The sequence below is a fragment of the Hypanus sabinus genome, chromosome 26, assembly GCF_030144855.1.
Source record: "Hypanus sabinus isolate sHypSab1 chromosome 26, sHypSab1.hap1, whole genome shotgun sequence".
Classification (NCBI taxonomy): Eukaryota; Metazoa; Chordata; class Chondrichthyes; order Myliobatiformes; family Dasyatidae; genus Hypanus; species Hypanus sabinus.
Genome location: NC_082731.1, coordinates 43,256,653 through 43,269,588, shown reverse-complemented (window position 1 = coordinate 43,269,588; position 12,936 = coordinate 43,256,653). Strand labels below are relative to the sequence as shown.

At 42.6% G+C, this 12,936-nt stretch overlaps 1 protein-coding gene across 4 annotated transcripts in view; it reads left to right on the top strand.

Annotated features, from left to right (window-relative positions):
* Window positions 1–9,570, top strand: part of LOC132381494 (rho GTPase-activating protein 35-like) — a 207,648-nt gene extending 198,078 nt beyond the window's left edge. For all 4 annotated transcript variants that reach the window (XM_059950936.1, XM_059950938.1, XM_059950935.1 and 1 more), the window contains one exon: window positions 427–9,570. In XM_059950936.1, coding sequence (XP_059806919.1) covers window positions 427–721 — 295 coding nt within the window. In that variant the 3' untranslated portion in view covers window positions 722–9,570. The remainder of the gene's footprint in view (window positions 1–426) is intronic.
* Window positions 9,571–12,936: the final 3,366 nt, after the last annotated feature.

Here is a 12,936-nt window from a genome sequence, read left to right as displayed (position 1 = left end):
GCAGATAAGAGGGTGGTCTTGTTCCAGGTGTGATTTATGCATTCTCTGAAGAGGGAAATGAGTTTCTACTTTACTCACTGAAATATAAATATGTTTTGGCTGCTAATTGACTTACTATTCTTCACTGGTGTGAAATTTCTTGAGGTATAACTTGTGTCTTCTGGATTTGTCATTGTTCAAAATGATGAGAGATGGAAAAAGGAATCTGCTGAGGTTAGGGTTGTGAAGTCCCAAGGGGATTGGGCAGCTCGGTGAGGTTAGGATTGGGGCGTCCCAGACAGGATCAGGTCATTAGAAGAATGCACCCCTGTTCCATCCTTAATATAAGGAGTAGGATAGCAGTTTTTTTCCCATGGAATTACTAAATGGTTTATGGATTTGTGTGCTATTTTATGCTGTAAATACAATATTTTTTCTTCATTTCAGAGTCAGTCAGAACTCGAAGTTGAATCTGATGAACAGTGAGAACCTCTCCATTTGTTTCTGGCCCACGCTTATGAGGCCTGACTTCCAGACCATGGACGCGTTGACGGCCACCAGGACGTACCAGACTATCATCGAGCTCTTCATTCAGCAGTGCCCTTTCTTCTTTTACGACAAGCCAATCGAGGAACTGATAAATACCATCCCCAGCTCCCCCACGTCGAACACTGCCTTTCAGTGCCCTTCGCCGGTAGCAATGATTCCCTCTCCACCACAGTCTCCGCCGCCGACACCTTAGAGGCCACTCAAGGAACATCAGCTGCGAACGGAACAGCCAAGTAAACTGTGAATTTGGTTATAAGATACCAGATACAGTAGCTGGGTTCTTTTCAAGACTGCCTTGGGTTATAGAACCCCCTTCCTGTTGTGCAGACCAGCATAAAGAAACGTACAAGTGATGTGCCACTAAGGAGATTTGATTAAGTACCCGAGCACTGGAGTTTTTAAAAAAAAATCTTTTAGACTGCAAAAGAAGCAGCCCGTGTCTTCACTGTGGGCTCTGTAAGACATTCAAATAGCACAGGTTTTGCAGCAGAATGGTTTCTCAAAATGCACAACATTTAAATGGTTAATTATACAGACAAACTTTACCAATTAATTTATACCTTGCTCCCTTCTAAGCCATTGTAGAAACTTGCTTTTTTTTTGGTTATTTTTCAATAGCACCAATTCATGCTTAGAGAATTGTTTTTGCTGTCATGTGCTGCTATTTTAACCCTTCTTAGTGAAGAAGCAAATGTCAGGTGGACTGTGTGGACTCACAGCAGATGCGCACGATGCCCAACGGTCAGAGCATCGCGTCGCACCGACGTTTGTAAGTGGCAGGGTGTGAGTACGAGGAGTTGCCCCGGGTGGAATGAACACGCCCAGCATGTAAATGTTCACCTGTACGGGTGATACATTGGGGAGCCATTCTAACCTTGGGGGATTTGAATTTTTTTTTGTTTCTAAGGAATACACACCTAATGAATTTGTACTGATCAAAACTGTGTGTCCTAAGGTTCTGTAGAGCTTGTAGTAAAGAGGTTTGTCTGCATAACAATGACGTGAAAGCAGCTGCATGAAAGTGCTTTGTGCAAGGCAAAATTTAATGCTGGTTTTCTCCAATATGGATGTTGCTGCTTCTTTATTGGACTTCTTCGTCTCATTCTCACTGGCTTCATCTGTTCTGGTTAGCTCATTCCCAATTCATTTCTCCTCGCCACCCAAACGAGCCACTCCAGTTTAATTTGCCTTGGGTCATTCTTCGGACTAGTGTTGGGGGGTTGGGGGGGTGGGGGTTACCACTACTTCGCTGTCCTTCCTGTGGCCCGTAGTGAGCTCCGAGTGGCCTACTGGTCCTGATACGTGTGCAGTGCCAAATTGGAGCCTCTGTCACACACGAGGACATCTCACAGCTAACCAAACCTGCAAGTCAGATCCAAGTTCCCCCCTTTAGCAAACTGAAACCTTGGGTTAGAGGAGTTGCCGAGGTCATCTTCTCCCCTCTCTCACCAGCCATAAATGATCATTGTCTCAGTCAATGCCACACATCTGTTCTGGCAGTCGTTAAGGTGGTTTACGATGCGGCTTCCGCTCAGCTTGAATTCTTCAAGTACTTAAAATGCTTGTGTGGCATGTCAGCACGTGCACGGTCTGTGTTAAGGTTTCATAGCCATCCTAGGGTGGGGCATTTATGTTGTGTTCTGCAGAGTGCCTAAACTCTTTGAGGAGAGAATGGGCTTACAGTGACTCAATGGGGAAAATATTTTGACCCTGCTGCTCCCTCTTCCATACTTGAATATCCTTGCTGGGATCGTGCTTCAAGAATGACTTAATTTGATGTGACACTAGGCTGGGGGAGTGGGGAAGGGAGGGTTAGGGGAGGGGGGTCACTACCCATTGAATCATACCTCAGCACCACTCAGTGCCTAAGAGAGTGGGGGAAAGTGTTGGCAACGGGAAAGAGATTCATTCAACACTAATAAAAATTTCACGTTTCAAACCTGAAACATTCTCGGACTTGAATCGGTTAAAAGCCTAGTTTGAAGACAGCATAAGGGATCCTCTCTTTTTTAAAGAAAAAACACTCAAATTTAAATTCCACTGAATGTGAGAATCTTCACTACGCATGACACTACATATACATTCAGCCAGCTTATTGGCAGTAGCTATGAAGTATGCCGTTGATCATGAACAGCATAACTTTTTGATGATTTGTTCTTGGAGCTGTCAGCACCTGCCTAGAGCTTGCAACAAATTGCTCTTTAGGGTCAGGGGGCAAATCCATCATTACCTGGCTGACTGTTTTCTCAGCTTCTATTTTCCCTCTTAGGGCTGTGCCAGCGTATCCATTTCACAACACTTGGTCATTCTAAGTATCAAACTCTGCCAGTTTGGGTATGGTACGTATAATTGCAGTCACTCTGATAACAGCGCTAAAATGTAATGTGTTTTGTGTGCGTCTCCTTTTGTACAAAATCAATGTTGTGTGTATTGACTGGGCACAATGTGAAATGGATTACCCAGTGATCAAATGCTTCTGTATGAGATGATCTATCATTCGAAATCTGATTTTTTTTTGGTAAATGTATATCTGAAATGAGATCTATGTCAAAAAACCTTTTGCAATGTGTTGGTGCAGTTCCTTGTTTCCCAGTTATCATTGTTGGGGGAGGTCGAGATGTATCATTGCTTGCTGATTGAATAATGATTCCAAATTTTCCAAGCTAGTGCTTCTAGAGAGAGAAAGAAAATTAAATTGTCCTCCAATATACTTTAAATTTGGGGAGTAGTAAATATTTTGGACAGCATTTTGTTTGAATTCTACCTACTGACATTGTGAACTGGACTGACAAGTGTAACGGGCTTGCATTAAGAATGGATGGGCACCATGGCTCAGTGCTTCTTATTTTTTGTGCAGCAGAAATACCAGTTGAGATTATTTTAACTTGGTCAGCAGTGAGGTCTTAACAAATGTTCATCAAAGCCAGTTGTACTGATAAGAGGATCATCCTGCCCAACTCGTCCGTTACTGAACGTGATCATCCTACCTGCTTCAGTTTAATGCAAACCCCAGTCTAGCATTTGTTAAAACAATAAAATCTATCAGTGCAGGCATGTCAGAAAATCAAATGGTTCACAACACTGGGTGTCATCAACGAGAACAGAATTAGCTGACCTACACAAGTGGATAGAATATTGGCTTCTGAAACAAACTGTTGTATCTGCTTGTCAAGGTTGGATGTTAAATAATTGGCTGTGTGCACTGTGACATTTTCCTTCCCTCTCCCTCCCTGCCGTGCCAGGTTCCTGCTTAAGAAAACTTGCCCGACTATAAGAGGGCTTCCTAATCTTCAGTCTCTCTTCCTGAGTTTAGATCAGAGAAAGGTTCACTTTTCATCAACTAGAAGTAAATACATAGTTGTAATGTGAAAACTTAAGCAGAAAAACTTCTGAAATATATTTAGGTAAATTGCTATAGATTGACAAAACTGCCAGGGGGTGCACTGTTAGTTGTATTTTGGCATTATCATCTTCCCCGCAACTTGCCACCCCAATAAATCTTGTAAAACAGTATGCAAACAAATTTAGTATATGGTTTCCACCTATCTATTGCGGTACTCCACGAAAAACAGTTAAATCAGGCACAGCAGAACTAAAGATAAATTGTATCTGGTTTTATGGGCCAGCTGCTTTAATTTGGAAGCAATTTTGGACGCATTTGTAAGGGTTAGTACAATTTACTGGCTTGGTGCGGTTTATTCAACCATTAATCTCGTTTTGATATTTTACAAATCCATCTTCAGATGGGAAATGGTTACCTATGTTTTTTAAATTATTCTGAACGTGTCTTCACTTTGCTGTTTCCAAAATTGTTCATTGTGGGGGAGAGGAAAGTTTGTTGTGAGTTTCATCATAATCCCTTCCAGAGGAGAGTTGCTGACTATCAATATGTCTCACCCAGTTACTATGAGCGTGTAAGAACTCCCACTCAGTGTGTTGCTTGACCATTTAAACCAGTTAGAATAAATTTGTGTTGTGTAGGTATGAAGGAATCGCCAGGTATTCCAGCAATGTATTAAAAAATCTGATTAGCATGTCTATTCTTTCTCCCAAGTTAATCACCATGATGAAGTTTGCCGCTTCTGTGGGTAAGCAAAGATTCATGTGATTTGAATTCATGGAATAGCAGATAAGCCTGGTTTCACCATACAATGCATATCCAGATTTTTAATCTGAAAACATATTTAGCTAAACTGAAAGTAGGCAGAGGTTTGCAGAAATTTGTGGAATGAGAGATGCAGTGTCAGTTCAATCCATATCAATATTGCACCCCATAACACATGGGGTCTAGTTTGCACAATCTACAGTGTTTTGAGAAATTGAAATTGGATTGCTACACCTGTAAAATTCTTAAAGCTATCACCTTGTGCAAGTACTGATATCATCATTATCAAAGTGATTATTTTTCTGGGGTAATTGTAGACAATAAATCATATTCTAGCTTTTCTAAACATTTTGTAGTTTGGGGGGATTTTTGCACAGTTTCCTCTTGGGACAATTTGCACTTTAAGCTTAGTTTGTTGTGGTATCATCCCCTTTCAAAGCTTATCTTAAATAATGTTGAAATGGGATCAATTGCTGAACTTGTTCAGAATTCCCTCTGGATGACAAAATTGACATTTTAGTGCCCAGGTGCTTATATATTCTTTGTTTTTTGGTTCAGTTTAAGGCATTTTAACAATTTTCAGTGACTTGATAGCAAGGAAGAAATGTGTGTAGATGAATTTCAGAGTCTTATGGGGTAGCTCCAAAGCAAAGCATTACCTGTCTTTTAAAAAAAATCAGGAAAGAAATTTTGTTGATTGGAAAAATATCATTTCGGGGCTTGGAGGAAAGCAAACTTAACCTGATTATTTGCGCTGGAAGGTACAAGTGTGCCTTTTCTGTTGTTCTCTGCAAATGTGAAGGTTACCTTCATCACAAGTTGCTCTAGCATGTTCAGTTCAGAAAACAAAACGTTGTCAATGAACCTTTAAAGACAGGCAGACATCTTCCCCACTCCAGCATCTCCTTCCCCTCCAGGTAAAACTCTTGCCCTAAGTCTGTGATTATCAGGCATGACATATCAGTGATCAAGCTATCCCACATCTTCTGCAAATAAACTCTGCAGGCTGTTCCAACGTCAGTCACATTTTTGCCTTTTGCTTGTTCGGCTGACTATTGATTCATCACCGCATGGGCCAGGTCAGAAAAACTGCTAGAGGTTGGCATAGAAAGTATCAGATGTGTAGTGGGAGGTTGCAAATTTTTTTGGGGGGTTGTGGTTGCAGAGCAGTGTCTAAATTTCTTGAGGCTGATTTGGGAATGCAGAAAGGTATGTGAAATAGGGAAATTGTACTGCCTCGTGCAAGTTGTGGTATGTTATAAGTTTCTACATGCATTATGATGATTTGCTTTTTTAAAAAAAAAACTTGCCCTGGGTACACGTCACTCGCCCTGTCAAGGTCCAGGCTAACTGGGGTGTTCAGACTCAGAGTCACGACTGAGGCGCATTGGAGAATCAAAACGCGATTTCCTGGATCCTTCTGCCAACTGATCATCGTCGCAATAGGATGGTGTGGTTCAGCTTTTTTATATATTCCATCTCCCTGCAAGCAGGCAAGAGCTTGCACAAGAGGTTTTTTCTTTTGTAAGCGGGGGGGGGGGGGGGGGGTGGAGGATTTACTAAAGCTAGTTTGTTCTGAAAAAGCACACTGCTGCTGTTTACACATTAGAGATTTTGTCCAAAAACCCACTCTGCTTGGTGTTCAGTTGCTCTATTTCAGAAAGTAAACATGCGGAGTATAGTTACAGCAGTGGTGTTTGGAATGAGTGGGTAGTGATTCCTTCTCTCTTGCAGGCAAGGAAAGTAATCTGCCAGTTAAAAATCAGTGATATATAGTTCAAACAGGCTCTCATTCAGTCCTGACAACTTGGCTGGCGGGGTGATGAGGAAAATTATCTGAACATATCTGATGACTGATCAGAGAATTTAATTGGAAACTAATACTGCACACATTTTGCTGTGCTTCAGAAAGATCAAGACTTAATACTTGTCCTGAGAAAGGTGTGTCACACCCAACTGGTACAACATCTTAGCAACACGCATCGAATAACTAAAACGAATATAATTGGGGGGGGGGGCGGTGTAGCAGCAGTTTCCAGATCTTTAGTTATGCCCTAAAAATACACTTGTGTATGTGCCGTAGAGCTATAATATGGAAGATGATGTCACCAGGGACATAATGAGGTGTTCCACCCAGAGAAAATAGAACAGCTGGGATGTTTATGGATTGCAAGCCATCTTTATAATTATATTTCAGCTTGGCTGAAGATAGAAAACATCTTGGTTGCAAATATACCTTCTCCCGCTCCAAAACATATCTGTTGCTCCTGTCAAATATGCTGTGACTTTTTTTTTTATTTGCATCCATATTAACATCGAGCTAACTCACTCCCTGATCCTCCAAGTTTATCTCCCCACCCCCTGCTCTGCTCTCATTTTCTCATCCACTCGTCCCTCCTCCTCCCTGGCCTGTCCTCGCACCTCTCTTCGCTGGCAGTTGAAATGTGATCGATATCTCGCCACCCATCTGCAGTCTGTTTAGAGAACGCCATTTAAATTATTTTTCTCTTTTTAAAGTTGCACTGGTGACTATGGGGTGCTCAGAACTGCATGCATTTCAGGATAATGAGAATTTGTCAGTGGCACATTGGTTTATTCTGATACCTAATGTAAAATTTTTCTCCAGTTGATTGGAATTTGTACAGCAGAATCCCCCCGCTCTGTAATTTGATTGGAATGATAAGTAACAGACTGTAATCAGGTTCTATATTAATTGGAGGACATGGGTGGAAAACGTAGTTAGCTGGTAGTACCTGACTCCCAGGCCAGAAGTTGATTTTGCAATATTTGTTTGGTAAATCCAGTTGTGGTGAATCAAGCACTAGTTCTATTTTACAACTCCTGCCGCACTTTCAGCAGCATACGCTGCCTGAAGAGCAGTGATTTGTGGAATGCCCCAGTTTTCGTCCATGCTGGCGTCCATCCTCCTCTGCAGCCTTATTGCAGTACAGGGTTTGATAGTGGAAGTGTGGCAGTTGGAAAGAAGCTACCAAGGCATACTGTTACTTAAAACCTGGATCGGGTGTGTTTTACATCACAAGGACGCACAGTGTCTCCCACAGCCGGCTTGGCTTGGAAGTGCAAATCCCTCAAGTTCCCTCGCTCCTAGAACAGTGCACAGTCTCACAAGGTCTCTTCTGACCTGCCAGCTCCTGCTTTTCGGCATGGAACATCTAGATATGAATAGGCAGGAATGGGAAAGTGATAATATACTTGCCTCCAAACCCCATCAAAATTGATTAATTTTAGTTATAGTCAAAGAATCAACTTGTACTTACCCATTTTTTCCTTACTCAAACACTTGTGTATTTTTCATCTAGTTTCTAAACTACCTGCTGAGAAATTCAGTTTTAATAACTTATAATAGGCGTGGGCTTTGCTTTCGAGCTGAGAAATGCAGTATATCTGCTATTGTAGCCAAACAAGCTGCTTTCATGACAATAAAAATTCTGCCGTCATTTCCTCGCCATACAAGTTATCCTGGTTTCGTTTGTAATGCTGCTGTGTAATTTTTTTTTAACCTGCCTAAATGTGTAACCTATAATCTGAAGTAAGAAGCTTGTAATTGCTTTAATTTCAAAAAAAAATGGAATGTGTACAGTCAGTGCTGTGTAAGGCCTTCTCCCCAGATTCACTTAAACTTCAGTGAGCTATCGTTCGACACCTAGTACTGGAAAATACAGGAGGTGGGATCAGTGCTGTGTCCTAACTTTATTCGGTACTCTACACCTGTAAAATGTTTTCAATATGTTAATTAACGCTTATTTGAATTAAAAAATGAGTATTGAATATATAATGTAATATTGGTCTGAGAGTTTGGGTAGCCATTACTTTTTACAAAATGGTAACTGTATGTAAAGAATGGTTGGTTGTATTCTTAAAGAGTCTAAAGGTTCGGATCCTTTAGTCACTGGTGTCTAGAACTTTTTTGTTGCATTTAATAAAGTAGTTCCCGTCGATTCCGGATCAATTATACTACAGATTGCCAGTGTTTTATTGACAGTAAAATGGTGGTTCTATCCGTTGAATCCTTGCCAGAGAAATTTTAGTTAATCTGTGGAAATTGCAGCTTTCTCCAATACCCCTTGGTATTACCTCCACCTTTGGTTGCTTTGGAAGGTGTCCTTTGATGGCTTCAACCCCACCACCACCACGATGCACAGCTTCAGGAAGGAAGCAGGCCGAAGTGGCGGATGCATGCCGGCTTTGTGATTTTGTGCTTGGTGTTCTGCTGACTTTCAGGAGAGCCGCACTTCCTGTTCGGAAAGCACTGACCACCGGCTGCCAGGCAAGAACAGGGATATGAGAATGCCTTTGTGTAAGGCTGACTTCAAAGCTCTCTCACTCGCTGGAAACCTGACCATTACAGGCATGCACCCATATGCTTCTGCCACACTGAAAGGAGACTGGAACTGGCCTGATGGATGTAACCAGTGCCTTGGGATTTGGCTTGTACACCATTTTGTAGGACTTGCAGGTGGACAAATGAAGATGGGTGGGTGAGGGGTTGGCTGAAGGCTTGCAACCAAAGTGTCTCTCTCCCTATCACCGGAGCAGTGGAGGTCAGCTCCATACAAAATCAGTTTTAAAACTGTTTGCACGATTGATTTGGTCAAATATCTTTTTTTTTCCTTTCCAATGAAGATCTTGGCCATAATGAGCTAAAGTCATTCCAGGGAAAATGGAACGAATATCTTTAAAACTAATCCTTTTAAAAAGAAAAGAACTCTGAACGGTGGTCAGGACCAATACAACTAGAGTGCATGTGGTTAAGCTAAGAGGGTGAGGTAGTGACCTCCTGCAGAAAATCATGTATTTGCTAAAGTATTGTAATTTGTTTTAATGGGAATGGTGTAAAAACTTTACAGCCTTATGTGCTATGTATCATAGTTAATAAATCATTCTTTTAAAGAAAGTAAAAGCATTTAATCCAATTATTCATGCCTTTGTCTGTGCTTGGTTTCCTTAACTGAACTGTGGGGGCCAGTCTCTCTGATCACAGCAGCATGATGGTCCAATCCATCCAATCTCTTCGCTAATTCATCCAGTTGCTACGCTTTCCCCTTAAACGCTGCAAATTATTTTTCCCTTTCTACACCTGCCCAATTCTTGGAAATATCTCGGAAAATGTGTAGATTTGGGTTGTTGATGGTTGAGTTGCTTTCCGATCTTGGCAGTCCATTTGTTAAAGTTTCGTCGCCCTGCGAGGAGACATCAGGTCACTGTTCACTGTCCTCTGAATGCTTGGTCTTTATATACTTACCAGCCAGTTGGTTGCGTGGCAGGCTCTGCACTGTGGTCTGGAATTTTGCCTGCATCGGCTCTTAAATAGGATCAAGGTCTTCCAACTCTCTTTACCGAATTGTTTGTGGAAAACCACGCTTCTCGGAACTCTGTTGCATGCCCTGCGTTTGCTTGCGCCATGACCTTCACCGATGCCCAGTTGAATTTGTGCTCCACTCGATCTTCATGGGTAGAGACGAGGGAGAGTTGGTCACACTGCTTTACAGCCAGCCGATGTTCGTGGATCCTTGTAGATAGCTTCCAAGTGAACTCCTAGAAGCATGATTTTCGATAAGCAATTCTATGAACAGATATAGACCTCAATCCCATCTATAAGCCAGTGCAGGCAAAATTACAGACAGCACACAGAGTGTGCCACGCAGCCGATCAGCGATGAGACCCCTCCCTACACCACAAATGACTTTCCATAATGACAACCAGTCAACTGAATCATTAGTATATCAAGGCAAAGCATTCGGAAGACACACCACAAATGAACGGCGCACCGCTGATGTCTCCTCGTATGGTGATGAAGCATTTGCAAATGATTTGCCAAGATTGGCGAACAATTTGACCCAACCTGTCCAATGCTCATTTGTAGTCACAAAAAGCTGGAGGGGCTCAGCAGGTCGGGCACCGTTTATGAAGAGTTGACCTTGCAGGTCAATAGATGCTGCCCTACATGCTGAGTTCCTCCAGCGTTCTCTGTGTGTGTGTGTGTGTGACTGGATTCCCAGCATTGCAGAATCTCTTGTTTCTATTGAGCGAGCTGTGACAGTCTTCCTTGAAAGACAATATCTGAATTTTTGCCCATCAGATTTCAATCTCCAGTGCCAAATGCAAATTGCCAGTTGTAAAGAAGATGAGCGTTTTCATCCTGTCATGGACCTTTGCCCGATTTGCCTCACTGTTTCCGCATCCTACACTCTCCTTCGATGGCACTGCACTTCCAGTGGTTTGTCCCACCAGCATCCATCAAGGATTGAGACCCTTTTATTACAAACACCTCTTGAAAGCAGAGGAAGCTTCCTCCACATAATAACACCCATCTTTACCCCACCTGCACATCTCTTGCCCCCACCCCCAAGCATTCCCTCTTCTGTTATGTTCTTTGTCCCAACACCCAAACCTCACCTGGTCTCACTTATCACATTCTGGCTTCTCCTTTTCCTCCCCTACCTCCTCATTCTGACTTCTGCCCCTGTCCTTTTCATCCCTGACGAGCGGGATGTGTCAGCCGACACATCAGTTCTTTATTCCTCTCTGTATTTGCTGTCTGACCTGCTGAGTTCCTCTGGCTGTGTTGTCAACATTTCAGGTTCAAAGGTTAATTTATTGTCAAAGTAGACAACTTAAAATCCTCTTTCTCCGGGCAGCCCTGAAACCAAGAAAAGGCAGCACAATCGTCAACACCCATATCCCCCCAGCACCACTACGCACCAAAACAAAAATGAAATTGGTACGTCAACCCCCAAATCCCTCCTCCCACACAAAAAAAATCGGGTGAAAAATGCAATGTAACACGGTTGAACACAGGCCTGATGCAGGGTTAGACATGAAACATCACGTCTTTAGCTCTTGCAGATGACTCTTCACCTATTGAATGTTTCCAGCAGGTTATTGTGAATATTGACAGTATTGTCCCCTAGTTATCTCCAGGAGGAATACTCGCTACCTACTGTATGCATTATACACTGATGAACCCACACCCAGTAGCGTCGTACCCTGCTGCATTGTTACACAGGCCAACTCCTTTCCCCTGTTACTGCCATATTACACAGCCACAAGACCCTCACTACTGATGTGCCTGAAGTCACTCTGGCATTCTGATGCCTTGCAATTCTCTGGCCTCTGAGAAGAATATACTTGGCCAGGACCCAGCTTCCTGCCAAAATAAAAAAGGGGGGAAAATCTGCCCTGATATAGGAGCAGAATTAGGCCTTATAATCCATCCAGTCTGCTCCGCCATTCCTTCTCCCTCTCAACCCAATTCTCCTGCCTTCTCCCCGTAACTTCTGGCAATCAACAACCTATCAACCTCCACTTTGGTCTCCACGGTCACCTGTGGTAATGAATTCCACAAATTCACACTCTGGTTAAAGGAATCCCTCCTCATATCTGTTCTAAAGAGATGTTCTTGTGTTTTGAAGCTGTGCCCTCTGGTCCTGGACTCCCCCCATCCCCAGTATAGGAAACATCCTACATCCTAACATCCTACATTAATTTTATCTAAACCTTTCAATGATAGGTTTCAATTAGATTGCACACCAACCCACCCACCCCCCCACCACCCATTCCTCTGAATCTCGGTGAGTACAAGCCAGAGCCATCAAATGTGGTTCGTATTTTAACCCTTTCATTCCCGAGATAATTCTCATGGCCCCGTACTCACTCCAGATAAGTGGAGTCTTACAAAGTCTTGGCATTACAATCTTGCTTTTATCTTCAAGTCCTCTCGAACTGAACGCTAACGTTACATTTACATCCCTTACAACCGACTCAACCTCCAAATTAACCTTTAGGGAATCCTTCATGAGGGCTCCCAAGTCCCTTTGCATCTCTGATTTCTGAACTTAAAGTTCAAAGTACATTTATTATCAAAGTATGTCTTCTTACAGACAGCCACAAAACAAAAACTTTAAAAGAACCTATTAAAAAAGACTGTTGAACACCCAATGCGCAGAGAGGGGGGGGGGGAGAAAAACAAATCGTGCCAGCAATAAAAGAAAACAATTAGCTTCAGAACCGGAGTTTTAGGAAAGACACGAAGCCTGCATCTAGAGCAGGCAGCAGCCACAGTTCATCACAGAGCTGAGTAAACGTTGTGAGAATTTGCCCTCTGTTTAGAAAATTCTCTACATCTTTATTCCTTTCAAACCCAGTTTTGCTACCTCAGTGAAGTGGGTAATTCTGAACTGTTAGTGCTGCTATAAGAAACACGGAGCCCAGCAGGCACCCACAACCATGTGACAATGATGAGACAACCATTTTTTTTGGTGAAGTTGGCTGGGGGAGGGGTG